General features: G+C 41.2%; 1 protein-coding gene across 4 annotated transcripts in view; it reads right to left on the reverse strand.

The window, feature by feature from the left end:
- The window catches only part of NKAIN2 (sodium/potassium transporting ATPase interacting 2), a 746,352-nt gene that overhangs the window by 137,369 nt on the left and 583,694 nt on the right, over positions 1 to 25,289 (reverse strand). The window contains exons 3-8 of one of the 4 annotated variants that reach the window (XM_039532696.1): positions 21,748 to 21,881; positions 16,057 to 16,167; positions 15,335 to 15,423; positions 10,027 to 10,084; positions 6,984 to 7,089; positions 6,708 to 6,879 (exon numbers count right to left, since the gene is read on the reverse strand). The exons of 1 other annotated variant lie outside the window; for it this stretch is intronic. In XM_039532696.1, coding sequence (XP_039388630.1) covers positions 6,708 to 6,879; positions 6,984 to 7,018 — 207 coding nt within the window. In that variant the 5' untranslated portion in view covers positions 7,019 to 7,089; positions 10,027 to 10,084; positions 15,335 to 15,423; positions 16,057 to 16,167; positions 21,748 to 21,881. The remainder of the gene's footprint in view (positions 1 to 6,707; positions 6,880 to 6,983; positions 7,090 to 10,026; positions 10,085 to 15,334; positions 15,424 to 16,056; positions 16,168 to 21,747; positions 21,882 to 25,289) is intronic. 2 more of the 4 variants (XM_039532697.1, XM_039532698.1) reach the window with 2 other exon arrangements.

Here is a 25,289-nt window from a genome sequence, read left to right on the forward strand (position 1 = left end):
CACCCAAGGAAGAAACTGTGACTCATCTGTAGCAGATTACTACCCTTTCTAAAATGGCTCAATTGCCTGTCCCAGTGTTGGAAGGTGAGGATCAGAGCCAAATCTGTGCCCATTTCTCACCTTCCCCACCCATCTATAGAAGTGGAAGTAATGGGCATGCAGCTCCTGCTTTCCTCTCCCCACACCTGCAGTGGAAATGTGGGAGCCACAGAGGGAAACAAAGGGGTCTTATTCTTTCAAAAACCTCCTGTGCAGCCACAGTGGTTTGGCCACCATCGGGCCTTAAATTAGTAAACTCCGTCCTTCCCTGGCCTGACCTGAGGAAGAGGGCCCGATCTCAGAATACAAACTCATATCCTGGGAATCCTCATTCACTGTCCAAAATTGTAGATGGAATAATTGATCCAGCACCTTTTGCCAATGGGGTCACTCTAGGGATTGTGTGTTTCAATGAGCCACAATGGAGAGAGAGACAATCATAGAAGGGTAGGACTGGAAGAGTCCTCAAGAGGTCATCTAGTTCAGTTCCCTGCACTCAAGGCTAGACTAAGTAATAACTAGACTGTTCCTGATAGGTTTGTCTAATGTGTTCTTAAAAACCTCCAAGGACAGAGATTTTACAACTTCCCTAGCCAATTTGTTTCAGTGTTTAACTACCCTTACAGTTTTCTTAATGTTCAATCTAAACCTCCCTTGCTGCAATTTTAGCCGATTGCTTCTTGTTCTATCCTCAGAGGTTAACAAGAACATTTTTTCACCCGCCTCCTTGTAACAACCTTTTATGTACTTGAAAATTGTTATCATGTCTCCCCTCAGTCTTCTCTTCTCCAGACTAAACAAACCATTTTTTTTCAATCTTTCCTCATAGGTCATGTTTTCTAGACCTTAAATCATTTTTGTTGCTCTCCTCTGGACTTTCTCCAGTTTCTCCACATCTTTCCTAAAATATGGCACCCAGAAGTGGACACAGTTCTCTAGCTGATGACTTATCAGCATGGAGTACAGTGGAAGAATTACTCATGTCTTGCTTACAACAGTCCTGCTAAAAGCATTTGCTTTTTTTGCAACAGTGTTACTTGATTCATATGTGATCTACTATAATCCCAGATCTCTTTCTGCAGTACTCTTTCCTAGGCAGTCATTTCCCATTTTGTATGTGTGCAATTAATGGTTCCCTCCTAAGTGGAGTACTTTGCATTTGTCCTTACTGAATTTCATTCTGTTTATGTCAGACCATTTCTCCAGTTTGTCCAGATCATTTTGAATTTTAATCTTATCCTCAAAAGCACTTAAAACCCCACCCACCTTGGTATCATCTGCAAACATTATGATGGTAATCTCTTAAAGTATGATCATATCCTACTGACAACAGCAGCAATACAAGAACAAGACATCTCAAAGTCAAAAATTAAACTCAGACACACACGGAGATGAACCTGTAGCTCAGTGAAGATACGAAAAGAATGCTGGCATTCTGGAAGTGTTGCTAAATCTATGTAAGCTTTGCTGCTGCTTTGCCTGTTTTTATTCATCCTTGCTAAACCAACAGCATATAGATATTACTGGACCAAATACTGAAATAACAGCATATACGCATATAGGCATTACTGGACCAAATACTGGTGTGGAGAAAGTAAATAAGAAAGTGTTATTTACTCCTCATAACACAAGAATTAGGGGTCCCAAATGAAATTAATAGGCAGCAGGTTTAAAACAAACAAAAGGAAGTATTTCTTCACATAACACATAGTCAACCTGTGGAATTCCTTGCCAGAGGATGTTGTGAAGGTTAATACTATAACAGGGTTCAAAAAAGAACTAGATAAGTTCATGGAGGATAGGTCTTTCAATGGCTATTAGCCAGGATGGGTAGGGATGGTGTCCCTAGGCTCTGTTTGCCAGAAGCTAGGAATGGGCAACAGGGGATGGATCACTTGATGATTACCTGTTCTGTTCATTCCCTCTGGGGCACCTGGCATTGGCCACTGTTGGACCTTTCGTCTGACCCAGCATGGCTGTTCTTATGTTAAGTCTGTGTCCAATCATTTCTCTCCAAACAAGGAAATTACCCACTCTTCCAGTCCACATCTTTCTTGACTGATAGAAAACCAGTATTATGGGCTGGTAGCACTGCCTGTTATCAAGGTTGCCTGACATCCTGTTTTCAAGTGCTTAGACCTTTGCCAAACTTCAACCATTCAGATTGAAATTTTCCACATGGAGGGTCTGCCTCACACTGAACATTTTTGGAAAATTTCAGCTAAAATGGTTCAGCTGTTTTCAAAAATAAAGCCAGGAAACTATATGCTTTGCAGTGTCGTTGTAGCCATGTTGGTCCCAAGACATTAGAGAGCGAGACAAGGTAACGTCTGAGGTAATGTTGGTTGGTGAAAGAGACAAGCCTGCACAGGAAACTATACTGTTTCGCCCATGTTAAAAATTCTAATGGCCCTTTCTTTCAGAAGTTCTCTTACCTCCTTCTTTGGAACAGGGACTTGACATTTGGCAGAGTGGTGGCCCTTGTGTCACAAATGGAACCTTTGACATCCCTATGAAAATGCTCCCAAATTTGGTCAAATTATAAACCTTTGAAAAATCAGTTCACACTTTCTTAGAAGAGACTTTCTAGGGAGTCAAAGCTTAATTCCTCCAAGACTCCATCTGTACTGGTTAAGGTCCAGCCCAGTGTCAAGCAGAACATTTCCTGTAATTATTTCCATGGACTCCTCTGGACTATATTGGGGCTGGGCACTGGAAGAGTAGGAAGCCTGTTTCTCTTGTGCTTTCAATGCACCTTCCCCATGGCACACAGACAACAAAGAGGAGGAAGAAACTGATTTGAAAGCAGAAGGGACAAACACTGAACCAGTAGGCAGTGAGAACAGATGGGCTCAAGGAGCCTGGGAGAGAGGAACTGGGCCTGGAAGCTAGTAAGGATGTGGAAGAATGGGACTGAGCATTGCAGTGGGTGGGTGAGTGGGACTGGCTGGGCACTGGGAGCCAGGGAAGGCAGAGGAGACTGGGACTGATTGAACATGAAGACTGGGACTGGGAAACAGCTGAGGGGAGACTGGAACCGGAAGTGGGGAAAAAAAGGAAGAATTGGTAGTCAGTGGGTGGGGGTTTGAGATCAGATGAGGAGCCAAAGAGAGACTGGAACTGGCTGGGCAAGATGGCTGGGAAGCAATGGAGCAAGAAGAAGGGGAGACAGATCTAAAGGGGAACCAGAGTGAAGAGGAGAACCGGCACTGGTAAGGCAAAGACTGGCACAAGCAGCCAGGGAGAGGACGGTGTTGGGGTGGGAGATTGAGATTGGATGAGGACCCTGCAGAGGAAGATTGGGATTGGGAGCCAGTAAGGACAGGCAACATGGGTGGGAGAAACAGATGGATGAGGAATGGGAGACAGAAATTAGGAATTCCTGGGCAAGGAGACTGGGTTGTGGGGAGGCTACGACTGGGATGGAGACTCCAGAGGGAGAGGCTAGGACTGGTTTGGCAAGGAGAGTGGGACTGGGATGAGAAGCCCGAGGACTGGAGACTGTGTAATTGGTTAGGTGAGGAGAATGGGACTAAGATGATGAGCCTAGGGTGGGGCAGAAAAAGGACTGGCACAAGGAGGGGTTGAAGGGAAAAGGGCATGACCCTGATAGTTACAAGCTGGTTGGCATATAATCAATCCTGGGGAAAATAACAGAAAAAGTGACACTGTATTCAATCAACAAAGAACGATGATAGAATTTGCCGGTGACGCGTAAATGGTGGAATGGTAAATAATAAGGCACATAGAGCAGTCATACAAAGTATTTTGAATTGCATGGTAAGCTGGGCTTTTTCCAACAAAATGTGTTTGAATATTGACAAATACAAGGCCATATATTTACGAACAAAGAATAGCCATACCTACAGAATGGGGGCTGTGTCCTGGAAAGCAGTGACTCTAAAAAGGGGATTTAGAGATGATAGTGGACAAACAACTGAACATGACCTCCCAGTGCAATGCTGTGGCAAAAAGGGCTAATGTGATTCTCAGATGTACAAACAGGGGAGTAGTGAGTAGGTGTTGGAATGTGTTTTCACCTCTGTATATGGCACTGGGGAGATCGATACTGGAATACCGTGTACAGTTCTGGTGTCCACATTTTAAAAATGTTGAAAAATTGGAAAGGGTGCAGAAAAGAGCCACAAAAATGATTCAAAGGCTGGGGAAAATGCCTTACAGTGAGAGACATAAAGAGCTCAATCTGTTTAGTTTACCAAAAAGAAGACTGAGAGGTAACTTGGTTAAAATGTATAAATACCTTCATGAGGAGAAAAGACACTTATTGAAGGGCTCTTTAATCTAGTGGAGAAAAGCATAAGAAGAACCAATGGCTGGAAGCTGAAGCCAGACAAATTCAAATTATAAATTTGAATTTAGTAGTGAGGGAGTGAGAGGGATTAACCTTTGAAACAAACTCCCAAGGGAACTTCATATCAAGACTGGATATCTTTCTGAATCATATGCTTTAGATGAACACAAGTTATTCATCAACACAAGAGTTACTGAGTTCAATACAGGGGTGAATGACAAACATAATGGCCTCTAATATACAGGAGGTTAGACTAGATGATCCAATTGTCCCAAAACTCTATGAAAAAAACAATACTTAAATCAAACCTTTCACAGGTGATCACTAACTGTGTATTCCTCATTTTCTGGGTGCCCAATCTGAGACCCTGGGTTCTGATTTGCAGAAGTGCTGAACACTCACAGCTGCAACAAAAGTCTTGGGATCTGTGCCCTGAAAATCAGGTGCAAGGTGTCTCATATTGGGCATCCAAAATTACTGGATACTTTTGACCTTAATTATTCTATGCCTATCTGTAAAATGGGGATAGCAACACCCACTCACCTTGCAGGATTGTTGCGAAAATAAATCTTTTGTGACACACACAGATACTGGAGTGATGAGTGCCATAGAAAAGCCCACGAGGAAATTAATAGTTTCAACCTTTACAATGTTCTTTTAATGCATCTGTTTGCGTTTAATATAATGTTTGCATACTCTGTATAGGCTTCGTTGATTGGCTACCCACAACTGATGCATATTTGTGGTGATAATACTCACACTACACATATTCTCACAGCAAACATATTCATATAGATGAATTAAATTTTTCTCATCTCTTAAAATGCAACAACTCCAAACTTGCCTTCTCTGGTGCGTCAAGATCATAAAGTTCATTGTTACTGTGGCTATAACTCCCAAGCATCTTTTGATCCCTCTAGCAGGTTATTTCTAATTTTCTTTCACAGGGTTTAAACTAGATCTTTCTGGCTTTAAGAGGCTGTGCTCATTTATTTTTATTCAGTAAAAACCCCTCCAAGCTTTTGAGCCAGTTATTTCATTAGAAACTAATACATTTGACTTGACCATACACAGTGCTAAAAGGCTTAGAGTGCTATGACCCAGCCTCGCTTGCCATGTCATCTAAACCCTTAGCTTTATTTGTAAAGGCTGTTAATGCCACATCAATATTCAGCTCAGAATTTAATGTAATAGTTATTTCTTGGAGCACAATTCTATGAAACATGCAAAATTAATCAGCGATCATGTAACTCACAGCAGAAATGGGGAAGAGCTTTTTCTTGTTGTTGAACATTATTCAGAAAACAGGAGGTGGCAAGTAAGGCACAAAATCAATTATTTTAATTCTGTACATCCTTTCAAATTTCTCAAGAGTTTATGCTTTTTAGAGAGAATGATTCAGTGCAAAAGGGCTGAGATGGTATGAGCTAAAGAAGCTTCGTTATGCAATTAGTTAATGCTTTTGGTGATTCACTCATATAGCATTAGTGTGTTTGATGTCATTGTGCTTCTTTCAGTTGTAATGCACTTTGTCCTAATGCTGTTCAGAGGCTGTGTTAGCTCAAAAGCTTGTCTCTTTCACAAACAGAATTCGGTCCAATAAAGATATTATCTCCCCCATCTAGTCTTTCGAATACAATACTATGGAAGTTCAACTTTTTTTGTTTAAAAAATCTTTCTTAGAGCACTAGCCTTTAAGCATTTCATTTACTTATAGAAGTTCATAGTAGTCATAATGCTGCAAACACTTATGCACAGGCTTAATTTTAAACATGTGAATAGCCTCACTGAAGTCATCGGGAATCCTCATATGTTTAAAGTTAAGTGTAACCCAGTCCACAGAGGATGTGAATCTGTTACAGCTCTCAGCTAGAGAGCTTTAGCTCCAGTTGCAGCATCTTATGCTTTTAGCTCTGAAGGGCCCCAGTTCAAGCTTTGGTGTGTTGACCAACACATAAGCAGGGCCTGTTCTGGGATTTGAGCTTCCATGGGTTTTAGATTCTTGGGACAAGTTTCCTTTGATCAGAGAAAGTATGTAATCCACTGGTGAGTGTGTTATAAGTCCCCTTCTGTGCCTGATCTGCAGAGGATACAAGTCTGGTACAGTCCCACCTAAAGAATTGAAGGTTGAAGGTCCAAAAACAGAACAAAAAACTAAATTAGCACAAACCAAAAGGACTTGTAAGTAATACAAGGACTGTGTTATGACCATGCTGGTAAACAAGAACAGTGTAGAATCATAAATAAATGAATAAAAACTGGTGTGTTAGAAATTAGGCCTAATTAATAAACAAAATAATAAAGAAAGGGGCTATTTTAGCCAACTCTCCCTTTTGGGCTTCTTAAAAACACCCACCTTAAACAAATTAGCAGTGGGGAAAAGCTGACTCCTGCAATGCTGGCTGGCTGAAAGAGGAGAGAAGGGGAAGGAGAAAGCTTCACCATCATAGCTGCTCACAACTACACCGGAGCACCCACACTGTCTACAGGGATTCTGGTCCTTCATCATCCAAATCCTGTAAGATGTCCTGATCAGACAGTGCCAAAGAGAGGGAGCCCGATTACATCACTACCTTCACCAGTTCCGATTAAACCCTGAATACCACCTCAGATGTGAGAGTTTGTCACGCACCTCTCCTCCTGTGTTCTTTTCCTTCCCAATCTCATTTCTTCCTTTCCTATCCTTCTTCCTTCTGTCAAATAAGAGTCTCACTTAGCCAGCCAAGACTGCAGTAAGCCTGTGACCAGAAGACCAGAAAAAGGCAGCTAAACGTAATGCCCTAAAAGCCCGAAGCTCATACAGATTTGCCAGGTTTTGAAGTGGCTGATAAGTCTGTGTGCTGGAACTGTGTTTTTCCATCAGAGGGGTTGCAAGTGAAATTAAACACCAGTGACAGAAGCTGCATTTTCTATCTTTGCTATTCTTTTATCTCCCCTTGTGTGTATTTGTCTTCTAGGAAACAGGATTGGACTTTAACAACAATAGCAACAAAAAACAGCTCCAGCCCATTTCAACTAACTTCTCTTTCCCGCAAAGGACAGGTATTGCCATCTTTATTACCATCTAAAATACTGTCAGACAAGGACTTTTTTTTCCTTTCTAAAGATTTTCTCCAGCAAAAGGACACATAGGATATGGTTTAAAATGAAAGCCTTATTTAAAACTTTACATATCAAATGCTTTAACCATTTTTGTTCCCCCTTCTTTTCTGTATCTTTTATAAAAGCTTAAAGTATTGATGATGATGTGTTTGCCATGGTACTAAGCAGGCCGAGGTTTCTGTATACCAAACACTTGTTTTAAACTGTTTAATGTTGGACAATGACTGGGTTATGTTTGACTCTTTGGGCCTATATGCTCCATCTAAATCAGGGATCGGCAACCTTTGGCATGCGGCCCATCAGGGAAATCCGCTGACGAGCCAGACCGGTCTCTTTACCTGCAGCGTCCACAGGTTTGGCCGATCGCACATCCCTCGGCCTGCACTGCTTCCCACAGCCCCCGTTGGCCTGGAACCGCGAACCACAATGGGAGCTGAAATCAACTGAACCTGCAGACGCTGCAGGTAAACAAACCATCCCTGCTTGCCACCGGATTTCCCTGATGAACCGTGTGCCAAAGGTTGCTGATCCCTGATCTAAATTAATATAACAGGCCCTAATGGATAATGCCCTGTCATCCATTCTCTTTCTCTTATATCAACGAAGCTTCATCTCAGGCATGTAGTGAAGTGGACTGGCCCTCCCCAGACACACTTGTGGGTGGAGCCCTACCCTGTAGCTCCACCCCCCAGAAGCTAATGGGCAGGACTAGGAGTATAAAGGCAGGACCCAGAAGCTCAGTGGGTGGCCAGCCAGTGGAGGGGACAGACGCTGTCCCTGAGCTCTCACACTGGGAGACAGCAGCAGGCCTGCAGAGTGCAGACAACTGGTCCAGACTGCCTAGACCCTGGACTGACCTGACCCCAGGGGAAACAGATGACTGGCCCAGGCCACCCAGAATCCTAGATGACCCGGCCCCACAGGAAGCAGACGACTGGGCTGGACCACCCGGACGACCCGACTACGCAGAAGACAGACGGCTGGCCCAGACCACGGTCTGGCCCAACCCTGGAAGAGCTTCCACTGGCTACTGAGGCCCCAGCAGATCACCTTACCTCACTGGACCACCAGGTACCCTTGGAGGGGAAGTGTGGAAGTGGCCCGGGGTAGTAGCTGCAGACCCTGTCTGGCTGCAACGCTGGCAGAGGGTGAGTCAGAGTGTTGCGGCTTGGATTCCCGCTGACGTGGTTGCAGACCCCTCCGCCACCCTGAGGGCCCTGGGCTGGGATGCAGTGGAGTGGGAGAGCCTGTCCCCCCACTGCCACCCAAGCAGTGGGTGGCAGTCTTCCCCTCCCTCAGGCTAGCTGCAAGAAAACCTGAGGTAAATGACTTTGGGTACAGGCCCAAGCTGAGAGACTTTGCTTCCTGCCCTGCTCTGAACCAGAGCCTGGGCTTGTTAACTTTTTGCAGCCCCACCTGAGTACATGCAGAGCTGAGAGACTTTTTTTACTGCCCCTCTCTGAACCAGAACCTAGCCTAATTGACTATTTGCAGCACCTGGGTGCAGGCTTGAGCCAAAGTACTGCAGCTCACCCTGAGTGAGGGGCTAGACTACGGGCTCTAGCTCGCCACTGCGGCAAGAAGCTGGACAAAAGAGTGGACTGCCGGTTCCCCTGGAATGTGGGGAGACAATGGAGTTGGGGCACAGCTGGAGGGCCATGCCCTGAAGAGGACGCTGTGGTCTGGGAGCGACATGGGGACCCACAGACAAAGGAAACAGCAGAGCAGACAATGGGTGAGACACCACCTGCAGAGGGTGCTCCAGAGCTAGACAGAGCTAATTCCCGGCGCAACCAGCAGGAGGTGCCATAGGGGGGGGGAGCACAACCTGTTAGAAAGCACCTCTGCTTGGCAGTATGTCAGAGTACAAGGCAAAGGAAAATCAAGCCCTGAGCACTCAAGGGTGAGTGAAGGAAACACATAGACATTGCAATGGTTGGTAGGTGGAGGTCCAGATTTTCAACTCTGCCATAACTGGCAACCTTGGGGGATGTTAACAGACAAAGTATGTAAAAGCAGAAGTTAAATGTTATGTTTTTATGTCACTAATGTCTAAAGTAACTGGCAGACATATCAAGGTTTAGGCTACAAATGAATATTTATAGATAACAAGGTTTTTGTTATTTATGTGTTTAAAACATTAAAAGTATTGAAAAATTTGTGTATTAAGAGGTTTATAAATCATTACAAATTGTGCTAACATAAATATTCTTTATATCTTTCATGGGACTCCCTACAGCTGCTCAACTAAAATTCTCATCTACCTTTTTTAAACATCATGGATACATTTTTCCAAAGCATCTGAATCACTTTTGAAAATTAGACTTAGCTCCCTAAGTCACAAAAGCTTTTTTTGAAAAATTTACCCTAGATCTTTCAGGAGAGTCCCTTCTTGTCACTCCCTTGAATGGTTGCCTCATACAGGCTTCACTATGCTACTTTTTTTGTTTAAGGGCTCTAAGGTTTTATTTTTGTTTTGTAGCATTTTTAATGCAATGATAATGAGCAGGTCAACTGACTGAAGATTTTTTGATTAGAGACCTGCCAGATCTGAAAACATGTAGGGCACATACCTAATTGCTCAGCTTCCACTCTCCTCAATGACTCATTTTCTGACTTCAGGATCGGCTTCTGCGTGATCAGTAATCACCAAATCCATGGAAAGAAACATTGTTTCTGTTACTCGTTTGGTTTTTTTTTACATTTCTAATGATGACACAACAAGTGGAAAAGTCTTTTAAAACATTCATTGCAAACTGGATAACTCCTCTGCAGTTCCTAATTCTTGATGAGAGTTCAGCAGATTGGTGTCTGCATAAAGCAGGTCATTTGAATTTTCCACAGACAATTTGAATATGGAGACAATACAGTACCGCTACATCTTTATTAATAATCTAACCTGTCAATACACCGCTCCCCCTTATGTATACAGTTTGAGACATACTCATATATTTATTCAGTGAAGGGTATCAGAGTATGAAACTCTTACAATGCAGTTAATTCACATATATGGCCAAATCCTGCAAGTAGTTTATCTGAGGTACTTATATGGCCCCCAGTAACATAGCATTTGGTAGCTTTATGATGATTTATAAATTAGTGTATTTATCCTAACAATACATGTATGAGGTGGGGACATAATCTTATCCCCATGTGATGATTAAGTGAATCTATGTACAATTTATGAATTTCATTTTGATTTTATGAACTGTCTGGATCATAATGACAGTCTTTATTGTGTCCTAGTGTCATACTCATTGTGCTAAGAAGACAGGGAAAGCACACCTGCATATCTGGATTAGATGAATAAACTATTAGGACTCACTGACATTTGAATAGGTCTACCTGGGCAATACAATGGATATGCTAAAGAAGGTGACCAAATCAAGAAAACTGGTTCTGCCCAGGTGGGCTGGTAACTAAGAAACAGATCACCTGGTGAGGGTCTTTGATTACCTAACAAAAGGAACTGTAAATGTATAGATATAGATATCTATCTATATCTTTATTTGGCACACTTCCTGAGCATAGCTTCTATCTATTACCTCTTAATAGACATTGGACCTTGTGGTCCAGGTGCCTTGACCCCTCAAGACAACCAAGTTGCTTAAACACACCAGAGCTGCACTGTTCTGTATTTCATTGGTCATGAAGGGCACAGGGGTGGGAAGAGCAGGAGAAGACAAACAAAGATAGCACAGACAGACACAAATACTCACTCTCTCTCCCCAGAGTTTGGAAGACAATCTATGTGCAGGAGGGACACCCTAGAGGACTCTGACCAAATCTCAAAGAACATTCAAGACTGGTAACAAAACTGAGGCAAGGAATGGTACATAGATGTTTTACTGTTTTTACCTAGATCTGTATATCTGTTGTGCTATCTAAAGCTAAGATTAATTGTGTTGAAAACCTTAGAAAAGCCTGTGTGTTATGTTCTTCAACCATCATAAGTCCCTGGAGAGGTAAACCATAACCCAGAACGCACTCCAGGGTGCTGCTCTGGGAGAGGGTGTGTTTAAGCTACTGGGTTGTCTCGAGGAGTAAGCATTGGTCCTGAGGGTCTAGGGCACCGGGACCACAAGAAGCTATGCTCAGGAAGTGTGCCAGCAAGGCAAAAAAAAAAAAGAGACAGTGATGGAGCATACTCTGACTCAAGAAACTCAGCATACATGGTCCTGTGTATCGGGGACCCAAACACAGCACCTTGATGAGTGTCCAGATAAGGAAGCTCAGTTATGGTTGTGAATTTTACACATCAGAAATGAGGCCGGAAATGTTAAGTGATGTGCCAAAGGTCACACAAGGAAGTTTGTGTCAGAGTAAGGACCTCACTGAAATGTATAGGTCCTGATTCTGCAAACACTCACAATATGCATGACTTTACACACTATGAGTAGTCTCATTGACTTCAGTGGGACTACTAAAGCATAAAGTTAAGCATGTACATAAGTATTTGGAGAATCAAGCCTATATTTTGCCCTTGAAGGGATCAGTTGTCATCATTTTAAAGGAGGAAGAATTAATTGAGCTAGATGCTATTTTTTGTTGCAGGACACATTTCCCCTGATTTTCTTCTTTTGACAACCCCCCCCCTTGCAATGTATTTAATAGAAAATTGCCATAATTAGCTATAAAACCTTAGCAAAATACATATATCTGAAATAAGGGTAAAAAATTCTGCTCTCTAATACATAGACATAATTCTGATTTGACTTCCAATGAGATGTGAACACACATCTACGGGGAGCATTTGGCTCAACGAATACAGATTAAAGATTATTTTTTAAAATCTGTAACTGTTTTATTGTCTCCATAACTGTGAATGGTGGCAGTTGACTCACTACCAAGGCTGCCATTTTAGGGATATTTTGTAGCAGGAGCATCTTTCTGATCTTGTAGAGTAAGATGGAGAGAATACAAAGCTCATTTGATAACACAGGAAAGAAAGGACTTTTACCACCATCAATTCTATCATTTAATACGAATAAATGGTTAATTTAAAAATATTTTAGTCACCTTTTCATGAATGGAGAGTTACAGTTTGAACAGAACTTTGTAATAGTTTTCACTGTTCCTGCTTTCCTTTGAATTCAAATGGGTTCTGCCTTCTCAAAGTCCTACTCCCATCACTCCCACACTGTAGATAACAGCATCCTGTTTAATTACTAATTATTCTTCTTAATTCTATTTAGACAATTTAATTATTTTGTTTAGTGATTTAATAACAAAGGCATTCACCTCTTTTTTTTCCAAAGCACATTAGAATTAATAGCTAGAGTGAGGTAAGTAGTGGCAGTAGTAAGTATTATTACCCCTTGTTATAGATGGGGAAACAGAGAAGTTAATGTGATTTGACATTGGCCACACAGAGGAACTGAGAAGTTCCTCTTTTCAGCATTGTGCTTAGTCCAGTAGACCAAACTGCCTCGTATTAGTGTATAGGCTTGTTTGTTAGCCTGAGACAGAATTTTGTGTTTGACCTTTTGATACTCTTATATCTTATACTAATACGTGTGAACAAAGAACAAAGACACTGTGTGTGTTGCTTCTCCCTAGCTAGATGGGTTTGTTAGTATAATGGGAACAGATAAAAGCAGTTAAAGTGCTACTGGAGATTGCCTCAACCCCTATCTCAAGGCAAGGTCAAGCAACCAGTTGGGAGGGGCAAAGGGGGATTGGGGTGAAGGTATAAAACACTGATAGGCCAAATAAATGCCCGTCCCTGACTGTAGCACAACCTCACTCCTCACCCCTCCCATGGGATACAAAAGAGGTGGGATGAAGATCTTAGACTCATGACCCGTAAAATGAAACATGACCATAAATTGTAAGGGGTAGGACTGTGGGTGTGCATTGCAGGTATATTTGGGCCTGCTAAGAAGGAGGAGATAGAAATGGGGAAGGGGGACACGGGGCAAGGCTCTGCAGCATCAAAGCTGGGAAGGGGGACACGGGGTAAACGCTCTGCGGCATCAGAGCTGGGAAGGGGGACACGGGGTAAACACTCTGCGGCGTCAGAGCTGGGAATGGAACACTGGGAAACAGACTCTGCCAGCGTGAGAGCTATGGATATGCTTGCTTGGAACTAACCTGCATTATGGACTTCTGGTCTTCTGCTTTCTGTCTGTGTGACAAGAACCAGGGGAGAGGATGAAGGGAAAGCCCTCTAATACCTCCCTGCTTTATTCTATTTAAGTAAGATGCAAAGATTACAATTTGTTTTATATAACTAGAGATTTCCTTTAAAAAGAACAAAGGAAAGCATAAATCTGCATTCCCTATATTACAAAAAAAACAAAAAAACCCACAAAAAAACTGCACAAGGACTTGATGCAAAACACACTGAAGTCAACAGGAGTCTTTCCATGCATTTGAATGGATTTTGGATTAAGCCCTTGTGCATTTCCTTTATCATTTAGCATGAATGCAATGATTTTTAAATTTATAGTCTGTGCAAGAAGCATTATCCTACATTTGAATGTACAGTGAAGAATGAGTTGATAGCAGTAAGTATAACTATAAGGCAACATTTCAAGTAGAATCATGGCCATTAACACAGTTCTGATATTTTCTGAAACTTTATCACATCAAACCTACACAAAGGATCCTAAACCCATCGTCCTTAAAATCTACAGTATGACTACTGTACTTTCTCTAAGCTTTTATGAGTTATCCTTTCTACTACAGCTGTTGACATGTTTGCCAACCCACTTTGTATTGTACCATGTTACCTTCAGAAAAAAATATTATTCCTTTTAAACACTGTTGCCATAAATGTCTTCATACAGTATGTTTGAGACATCTTTTAACATCATTTCATTGGAAGTTAAAAAAAAGGAATGTTCACTATACCCAGACTATTCTGTTTACATTCCATACCACCAGGAAAATTACAGATGGCATTTCAGTTTAATACATTATCAAACTGCACTACATTATGAGTGTCAGATGTAAACACACAAGCATTTGGCCCAGAAGTTCATCTTCCAACTAGATAAACCACAAAGACTAATAATGCAGAGGAGCAAATTTACAGAGCAGTAAATTCTCAGAGTTTATGCCTGATAAATTATTGTATGTGAACAGTTGCTTGGAACATGTGCTAATTCATACAGTTCAATGAAAATTTACCTCTAAGTGTTATGACTCAATTAATCACATATGTGTAATTTTAAGCACAGGCTTTAGTATATTGTTGAACCATGGCCTAAATACGTGCATAAGCGATGCAGGCAAAACACACACTAATTCCTGAAAAGGCCAATTGCCAATTTGCTGTTCCCGGGTTTTGCAACTGTAGGTGCAAAATGATTAACTGGTCATGCAAAGGAAACACTAAGAAACTGCACACAAAATTACTCGTTTTACATTTTATATATACATACAGTTTTGAAATCTTATTAGTCTCTGCAGTACCCCAGGATCACGAATGTTCATGCTCACCAAATGGTTGGTTAATCTGCCCCATTTGACGAATAATTCTGCATGGAGACCTACCTATATGCCAAGCCTTAATTTTTCTTCCTGTCCTGTACATGGAATTCCATGTAAATTAAAGCATTAGAGGGAATCTGATTATCTGTTACTTTATTATTTCTGAAGCTCTAGTGGAATACAAGACTAGACTTGGGGGTCTGAAAATATTTACTTAGTAAAAATATCTCCATATTTGATGTGATTTATAGATGTTAGGGCCGGAAGGGGCATTTATGATAATCTAATTTAAATTCCTGCATCTAGCCCTATAACTTGTGGTTGAACTGGAGCAGCTCCTTGGGAAAGCTATCCAGTCTTGATTTAAAGATTCCAAGTGACCACATCCCTTGTTAATCTGCTGCTATGGTTTATTACCATCACTGTTAAATGCTTATGTCTTACTTTCAGTTTTATCTTTGTTCACTTCAACTTCCAGGCCTTGGTTCTCCTCAGGCCAGACTAAAAGCCTTCTAGTATCAGACATCTTCTCCCTGTGTAGGTATTCAAATTCCACCCTTTAGTTCCTGATGGTGGCATGTGGAACTCTGTCCGACACTATACACTGCATCAGTAAACCTGCCTCGCATGAGCGACTAATGGGAGGGACACAAAGGGGGCACCATCTAAAGGGGGGCATGTGACCTCCCCACAGTGACCTCCACGTGACTTGTCCCCACCCCCCCATGTGACCCCCTCACGTGACTCGTCCCTGCCCCACCCCCAGCCTGGAAGACCCCAGGTTCTCCCCATCTCTTCCCTATCCCACATTACCAGATGTGTGGGGGGGCTCTGCTCCAGGCCCCCTGGCATGTGGAGCCACTAATGCTCTCTCCCAGGCAGCCTCTGGCCACGCTGCCTGCCTAGGATGCTGCAAGCAGTGTGGGCAGAGGCTGCCTGGGAGAGTGCAGCCGCTGCGTGCCACACCAGGCAGCGTGGCCAGAGGCGGGGGCCGGAAGAAGAGAGGCTCTGGCCCTGCCCCATTCACCTCCCCGGCTGCCGGCCTTTGCCCCCCCTCCAGCATTTTGGAGAGGGTCATGTGACCCTTGCCCACCCCACGGGTCATCATTGCCTGCTCTTGTGGTATCTTTCTGTTGATGACTTGAGCAGGATATTCCACCACCCACCTCATTAACTGATCTCTTCACAACACACTTTCTGGATCCATAGACAGTCTAGGAGAGAGTTGAGCAGATCTGTACCTGACCCTTGCTTCAAGAGGTGCAATATTGCCGTTCCTATCAAATGAGATTGAATGGGTTTGAGGCTCCCAACGTTCTGCCTCTGCAACTGGTGGTGAAAAGCTGTTGGTATCGTTTGCCAAGCCTGCACTGAATGTTCTTAGCCAAAAGAGGGGAGAGTCAAAACGCGGTGGTCCACAACGCTAATCTCAGCGTATTTCACACCTTTCCCTCGTTTCATTAGAAGGCTATGTGATGACTGCCTTTGGAGTTGGAGACAAAGACAAAGGTCCACTGGGTCTGACCCTATGTCCCCATTATTATTATTTTCTCACTTATGCAAGAGAGTTTTTAATACAGAAAGAGAAGCAAGCCAAGTGGAGTGTTATTCAGGAACGTGATGCAAAATTATATGATTGAGATTCCCAGCTCAACTGGTGGTGCCAAAAATAAAATTTTCAATGCAGACAACCTTGCTATGCCAAGGTCTTTTTAATTACTGACCTACTACAACAGTCTAAAGTTCTTTAATGGACACAAAAACAGAGTAAGCTTCACTTATTTAGATAACTGCCTAATAAAACCTGTATTTAAAATAATGCTAAATAGATATTGCTGAGGATTTATCATAAATATATTTTTAGTCCACTGTTTATAACCACCCCTTGAAAGTGTGACACTAAAATATACTTCCTCACAACTCTTTGTTTGCATGCATATTTGTTACTGTGCATTTGCTCATGAATCCTGTGCTACTAAAATATTGAATTTTTCAGGAGTAATATGGATTTTGCAAGGAAATAAAAAGGTAAGTGAAATTTGGCCTCCAACAGCCTTGATGGTGTCTCTAAATTTGGTACGTACCATACAGAATAAAAATAAGAATATTTAGACTGACTCTGTAAACTCACTGTGCTGGGAACTTTTGTCCAATATTTTGCAGCACACTTTCCATAGCACACAAAATATACTTCTTTTCAAACAGCCCTGCCATGTTTTAATTTACAGTCCCATATAGGTAGATATCCTTTTCTGTCTTCTGATTCAACTTAACTTTAATGGTCAGTGGACTGGGCCCTTAAAAGGTTATACAGGTACATTCACAGAAGGGAGTTACTGTGGTACTGTATGTGAATATTTGTTCAGATTTCCAAAAACATAAATCTGATAGTTGAAATTAATGGAAATTGTGCATCAATTCCACACAGGCAGTTTGAAAATCTCAGCCGAAAGGCTTTTCCAAATGGCAGTGACTAAAATCACAGCACTCCTGCCAGGGGCGGCTCTACAAATCACGCTGCCCCAAGCAGCGCGGAGTGCTGCGCCGCCCTTCCCCGGTCCCGCGGCGGGTCCCCTCTTCCCGCGGCTCCGGTTGAGCTCCTGCCGGCATGCCTGCGGCAGGTCCACCGGAGCCCGGGACAAGCGGACCTGCCGCAGTCATGCCTGCGGGAGCTCAACCGGAGTCGCGGGAAGACGGGACCCGCCGCAGTCATGCCTGCGGCAGGTCCGCTCCTCCCGGGCTCCGGTGGACCTGCCGCAGGCATGCCGGCGGGAGCTCAACCGGAGCCAAATGCCGCCCCCCGGGAAACGGCCGCCCCAAGCGCCTGCTTGGTGCGCTGGGGTCTAGAGCCGCCCCTGACTCCTGCACTATCACGGCTCACACTGGAGAAGCGGGAACAAGGAGCCCCAGAGCATTGACGTATGGAGCACAGGGTTACCAGATTTTCAAAGTGAAAAATAAGGAGATGTGTGATAGAGTTGGGGAGCAGGGGAATGGTCTCACCTGAGGTTAGGATAGTTTTGGCGAGAAGAGAAAAGAGTGACCACCTTTCAGGGATGAAAGTAAGGCGGTACGGGCCAGTATGGCATACCGGTAAAAAGTAGCCGCCAGTATAAGCCCATACCACTGACTTTAAAGTGCACATGTTACATTGCCTTATGGGAGTTGTAGTTCTGCCCAGGATCAGGAAGGACTACTTTTCCCATAATGTGTGTTATCTGTGTGGTGTAGCACAGGAGTCACACCGCTCTGGGTATATTTTGGGAGATATAGTTCAGCCAGGTAGCCTGGCCACTAGGAGAGACGGTTGCCGAATGACAACTCCGGATAGGCTGTACGGAAATACAGTTTAATGTTGCCATGATTCAAAAGGAAGCCTTCTGGGTCATTTCAAGAAACATTTCTATTTTGGGAATGCCTAAATGTTTCATTTTGAACCAAAATGTTAAAATGAAACATTTCCATATTTCTGAATTGAAATTTTTCAGGATTTGTGTTCTGTGGAAAATTTCAAAAATACAACTTTTTGTCCAGTTTTGGGATGAAAACAAATATTGAAATGTCAGAATTTACCCTCAGGGGCAGAAATTCAGAATTTCACTCAGCTCTAATCCCCAGTCTTCAATACAGCCCCTCTCCTTCTTTTCTCCCCCAAACCTCAGCCAAACCTCTTCATACATGGTCCCCCAAACACACACTCACTCTGTCTCTCTGGCAAGTCCATTCTCCCTTCACTCACTAATTCACACTCAGTCCTTAACTTCTCTATTCCTCAGACTTAGGATATCTTTGTGCCCATATTTACCTACAACCAGTGCTTATTATTGGTGCAGGGGAGGAGACATTAAGCATTGCTGCTGGCCAGCTTTGGTAACTAGTCATTTTCATATGGCAGTGTGGCTGAACTGTCTGTAATTTCATCTGCTTCAGCACTATCCAGACACAGAAGACGTATTTGACTTAACATGCCAAGAAGAGCTAATTTAAAATCTTATGAACACAGGGAACCTTGGGGACGGACAGCAGGATGGCAATATATGTCAAGCATATTAAACAGCATCTACTAGAGATAAATATTTTTATGTTACCAGGCCCAGAAAACTTGCACCCAAGAATCCTAAAAAGTCCACTGAGGAGATCACTGGCTTTCTGATGTCAATTTGTAATAAATATTGGAAAACCAGGGAAATTCCACAAGACTAGAAGAATAATAATGTTGTGTCAAGATCCAAAAAGGACAAATGGGATGACTCAGGTAATTATAGGCCAGGTAGCCTGACATCAATCCTGGGCAAAGTAATGGGAAAACTGATACTGTATTCAATTAACAAGAATCACTGACAAAAGAATTTGCAGATGACACACAGAATGGTGTAATAGTAAATAATAAGGAGGACAGGGCAGTCATACTGAGTATTCTGGATTGCGTGGTAAGCTGAGCCCATTACAACAAAATATGTTTTAATAGAGACAAATACAAGGCCATATATCTATGAAGAAAGAATGCAGCCTATATGTACAGGATGTGGGACTGTATCCTGGAAACCAGTGACACTGAAAAGGGTTTAGGGATCATAGTGGACAAACAATTGAACATGAGCTTCCAAGGTGATGCTATGCAATGCTTGGATGTATAAACATGGGAGTAGCAAGTAGGGAGGTAATTTTACCTCTGTATACAGCTTTGGTGAGATCAATCTAGGTCTGGTGTTCACATTCTCTAAAGGATATTGAAAAACTGGAGAAGGGGCAACAAAAATGATTCAAGGGCTGGAGAAAATGTCTTACAATGACAGACTTAAAGAGCTCAATGTGTTTAGCTTATCAAAAAGAAGACTGAGAGGTGACTTGACCTTTAAGAACCTTTAATGAACAGAAAATAACCATCAGAAATGGGGACTGAAATGTCCCACATACAAATGACAGCAAGTTAAATTTTCAAAAGTTCTGTTATTTAGGAACCTCAGTCCCCTTTTGAAAAAAGTAAATTACATGCATAAGGATCAGATTTTTAAAGGTTATTAGATGCATAAAGATGCAGATACAGGCCTAATGGGATTTTCAAAAGCAACCTGGAACCTAGCTGCATCTTTAGATACCTAAATACCTTTAAAAATCTGGCCCTAAATCACTTAGGAGTGTTTAAAATTTTATCCTGCAGCCCTAAGCCTCAGTGCTGTGCTACTCCTCCTTCTCTCATAGCAAATGTAACATGGAAGGGCAGGGACTACCCCATGAAACCAGTGTTCATTTCTAGTATAAGGCAGAAATGAGGAGCAGCTTCCCAATGCAGGGAATGGTAACATGCTGCTGCTGAGACTAATGCTGCTGCATTCTGAAAGATGGCAGCATTTGCAAATTACTGACATGAAAGTGCACTACCAGGACAAAACCTGCTGTAGTGGTACATACTATACAAACCTCTCAATCAGTACTACCATGTGGGGTGCAATAAAATGCTTCATGGAACATTTGTATTTCAAGTGTGATGTAGCAATTATGTTTATGTGATCCAATGTTCCCTAAGTTCTCAGTTTTAAAGTTTTGCCTTTTTCTTGCTCTGTTGTTTCAATGAGGTTGAATACGTTCAGAGAATAAAGTGACTCTTTCCACACTACTTGCTGAGAAGACACTCAAGATGCTAAAACAGTGGTTCTCAACCAGGGGTACGTGTACCCCCTGGGGGTACTCAGGGGTCTTCCAGGAGTTATATCAACTCATCTAGATATTTGCCTAGTTTTACAACAGGCTGCAGAAAAAGCACTAGCAAAGTCAATACAAACTAAAGATGACTTGTTTATATTGCTCTATGTACTATACACTGAAATGTAAGTACAATATTTATATTCCAATTGAATTATTTTATAATTCTATGGCAATGGTGAGAAAGTAAACAATTTTTCAGTAATAATGTGCTGGCACACTTTTGTATTTTTATATCTGATTTTGTAAGTAAGTAGTTTTTAAGTGAGATGAAACTTGGGGGTACGCAAGACAAATCAGACTCCTGAAAGCCACACAGTAATCTGGAAAGGTTTAGAGCCACTGCCCTAGAACACAGTTTCCTTAGTCAGTATCTTTCAGGGATCATGATAAAACCAACAAGATTTTCCTCTTCACAACCTAGCTGTAAAATATGTTGGTACTGGTATGTCAGAAACAGTTGAAAAGAGAAACAGAAATAAACTATTGTAATTATTAATATATTTTTGCTTATCCTCGACAGGTCTGAAATTTTCTGCTATCCTCACTACCAATAGCAATTCAGTGCTGTGTTTTATGAAAAACTTCTTTAGTACAGATGCCTTTATAAATGTAACACTATAATTTCATTCTATGACAGTATTTTAGTAAGGGGAAAATAAATTATGAAAATCAAATAATTATTTGCAAAATATAAAGATGAAAGAAAAAAGCCTGCAGTAACAAAATAAAAGAATTACACCTGATAATTTTATATCTCAGAAAAAGGGAACTGTGCACATTAAGGATCTCCCCTTACTTGTGAGAGATTTTCAGTAACAATAGAATAAGAATGAAGTTAATACTCTGACTACCACAGAAAATCTAAAAAAAGCTTTAATACTGGGGAAACATTACGTATATCAGTGTTTCTCAAACACTTTCCCTACACAAGCGGCTACCCCAGTTTGAGAGACACTGATCTAGGTTCAAAGTGTTTGGGAATACTACAGTCTTCACCAACAAAACCATCACTGTTTACATGGCTATTGCAATGCTTTTTTTTTCTCCCTATCCTACTGCATAAAGAATGAATAAGTCTCTACTTTGTGCAAGGTTACCAAGTGTTTTCTATTTTCATGTAATAAATCACCATATTAATTAGTATTTCCCACCTCTTTTCTAATAGGACTGTATTCCATCCCCACTCTGATTTTTCCGGCTTTGGAAGACACAGGAAAGCCAAAGTTCAAAAACGCTGCTTTGCACCTCAGTCCCTATTCTGGTGATTTGGGAGTGTTGAGTAGACCTGTGTGAATGACAGATTTTTCAGTTTGCTGGCAGTTAAAAAAAAAATCAGTTCAGGTCAAACCAAATTTGAAAATTCCAACAAATGTTGGCAAATAAAATCAGTTTCAGGTCCAACATAATGTTTTGTGCAACCAAGACATTTTGTTTCTGGCATTTTTAAATGCCTAGAGTCACAAAATGTCAGCAGAGGAGTAGGCTTTTAGAAGTTTTAGCCCAGTGGCAAAGGTTCTCTGTTGGGATACGGGAGACCCATGCCCTAGTCACTGAACTGTGGGATATTCTGATGTGTGTTTTTTTCTTAGTCACTCCTGTTCAAGCTGGTCCACTGTGTATAAACAATCAATGGATCAAAGCTAGAGCGAGAATGACTCTATTGCTTAGAAATAAGAGTATCTAGGTGGGAGCTGAGAGACCCAAGTTCATGTCTCTGCTTCAATGACTTCTTTAGCCATTTGTGAATGGTACCTCAGTACCAAGAAAAAAAAAGTTGGGGCTGAAACTATTCAGAAAATTCATAAATAGTTTCAGTGTGCTGAAACATGCACTTTGGGCAAATTTACTATTCACTGAAAAAAAATGTCCCACCTCTAGTGTTGACAGCAGTGGTTAAAATGAGACTGATCTTTCAGACTATACAGTGGGAAAAGTCCTTCTGCCTTCAATGGGAATTTTACTTGACTAAGCAGCTTAGTATCATACCCAGTAGGGGCAGACAAGAATCACAGTTAATATAATAATGCAACAAAGTACATTGAGACCCAGCACAATATTAAATAAACCTGGTTTTGTGGCCACAAGAAAATGGTCTCTGATGAGATTCCACTTGGTATTAGCAGTATCCCTGTTGCATTGGTGTGCATTTGCAGGATGAAAAGCAAGAACTCATTTAACCTGTGCATGCAGGTTTGCCCTTATTAGAGGAAAAGCAAGTACCGTGTTATCCCATGGCAACTAATATAAAAATGTCTGACCTAAATCCTACTATATGGCTGCCCATCTTAGCCACTTACAGGGAAGAATATACACTTTAATTTGAAAGTTGTGCAGGAAAAATGTGATGTACATTAACTTACTGGAAAACATGGGAGTTCGTGTTCAGTAATTACTACCTGTCAGGGTTTCCACTGACTTCGCAATATGTGCATAGCTTGAGTGGGGCTCATTCATTTGAAATGTATTCCTCCTGCTCCCATCCAGGACTAATTGTACATGTCCTATCCTATCATCAGAGAAATTGTTTCAAAATGTCTCATAGTCTGAATGAAATCCTTTAAATTTATAGAGAGAGACCAAAAATCATATCAGCAAGCAGAAAATCAATGCACTAAAGCGGTTTGTATTAATATATGGAATCAGATCATGCACACGGGTACATTCACATTTAATCATCTGAAGGATACATGATGCTCACAGCATCTTGATTGCTGATCAGACTGGTAGTGGTCTCTTTCTGGGATAAAAGAAGAAAGATTGCAAGCCTTCCCAATTTAAACTATCCTCACCTATTATTGATTATTTACAAATAACTGTCTCACATTTTACCATAACTCATTTACAGGCCAAGCATCTGGCAGAAAACTTCTTCAAAGCAGGTTAATAGAATTTTGTGGTTCTTATAAAACATGACATTTTGTTGCAAAGGTAACTCATTTATTTGGCAGATTACAAAAGAATATTTTCAGGTGTTGAACTTAGTGGATTCTATCCCAGTGACATCTAAATGTGAAAAATAATTTTAAATTAAGCTATTTTCAGACAGATACAACAACAAAAAGTGTAGCAGCCCTTTTTGATTACACGATCATATAAAAGCTTTTGAAACCATAAAATCCAAAATCGTCTTTTTAATGCTTTTGTACTCTTACTATAACAGAGGTCAAAATTGTTTAACCCAGCCCTTGAAATTAATTATTATTTTTAACCAAATTGAGCTTCTCTCATTTTTACCATTTTTGCATTACAGAGGCACAATAATATTAAAATAAATAGTTTGGCAGTTCCAGATGATTTTACATGCTCCTATAATTTGAAGAAGTTGCTTCACTTTGAAATAAAACATTGACAATAACACTACATTTCTGTAGCACTTTACATGCAAAGATAACGCACATAGCAAACATTAATACTAGAGCTGGTGGGAGAAACTTAGAACCATATTCCACTGGAATATGCAGTTCTCTTAAAATTGAATGTTTCACAAAATCAGATCAATTTTACTGGAATTTGGTCTCAGAGAAAAAAATGGGAGAAAAAAGTTTTGATAATGGAATGTTTCAATTCAATTTTTCATTTTGAAATGATTCTATTTTGAATTTTTTTATTTTGTATGATAGTATATCTTATAACAAAAAATTTAAAGTCAAAACCAAAACAAAACATTTCATTTGACCAGAAACCAATTTTGCAGGTGAATTTTCCACTGGAAAGTTTTGAAATTTGGGGGTTTTGTTTTCATTTGGAATGAAGTGAAATTTCAAAATACTTTGTGAAATGCAACTTCCATCCTTCACAGAGCTGCAATTAACACATTGATCTTAAGATCATCCCCCCATCTTCCGAGACTTGTAAATATTATTAACATCCCTATTATACAGATTTAGTTATTCAGGGCCAAAGAGATTAGGCACATTGATATCATGGGGATGGTTGGCAGTGTAAGAACCTGAAGAGAACAGAAGTGGCTCACCCAGGATCACACAAAGAAACTTGTGGCAGTGTCAGAAATGTCTGAGGTATCCTGATTCTCAGTCATGTGCTTCAGCCATAAAATCTCCTTTAATCTAAACTTAAATTTTACAGGCTGTTGAATGTTCATGTGAACTGGTTTTTAGAGATACTTGGTCACATCAGATACTAAACCCACAAGCTTATTTTTGGGAACTCACAAGTAGAAAGCTGGTGACATTTTTTGGATGAATAGTTTATTTGACAAAAAAATGCAGTTTCAGTCTATCTGAAATTATTCATGAATTTAACACATCTACTTTTGGCCATTTACAAAACAGCTCAAGAAAGAGATGGTAGTGATGCTGCCTTTCCTTTACAGCCTTTAGCCCGGTGGTTTGGGAACTTACTGGGGATATAGGAGACCCCAGTTCAAATCCTTGCTCTTAAACAAATTTGAAATGGACTTTTTCAATTCAGAAAAAAATCAAATTCAGTTTGACCTGAACTGAAATTTGTTTTTGATTTTTCAGAAGTGCCACCCAACTGAAAAAAATCAGTTTTTCACCACAGAATTGTGCTTTGCAGGGGCGAAATCTGTCCTGGTACAGAGCCTAGCTTTAGGCATGGTCGATGGATCCATAAATATGTGGTAAGTTTCAGAGTGGTAGCTGTGTTAGTCTGTATCAGCAAAAACAATGAGGAATCCTTATGGCACCTTAGAAACTACATGCATCTGATG

This window comes from Mauremys reevesii, linkage group 3 (genome assembly GCF_016161935.1).
Source record: "Mauremys reevesii isolate NIE-2019 linkage group 3, ASM1616193v1, whole genome shotgun sequence".
Classification (NCBI taxonomy): Eukaryota; Metazoa; Chordata; order Testudines; family Geoemydidae; genus Mauremys; species Mauremys reevesii.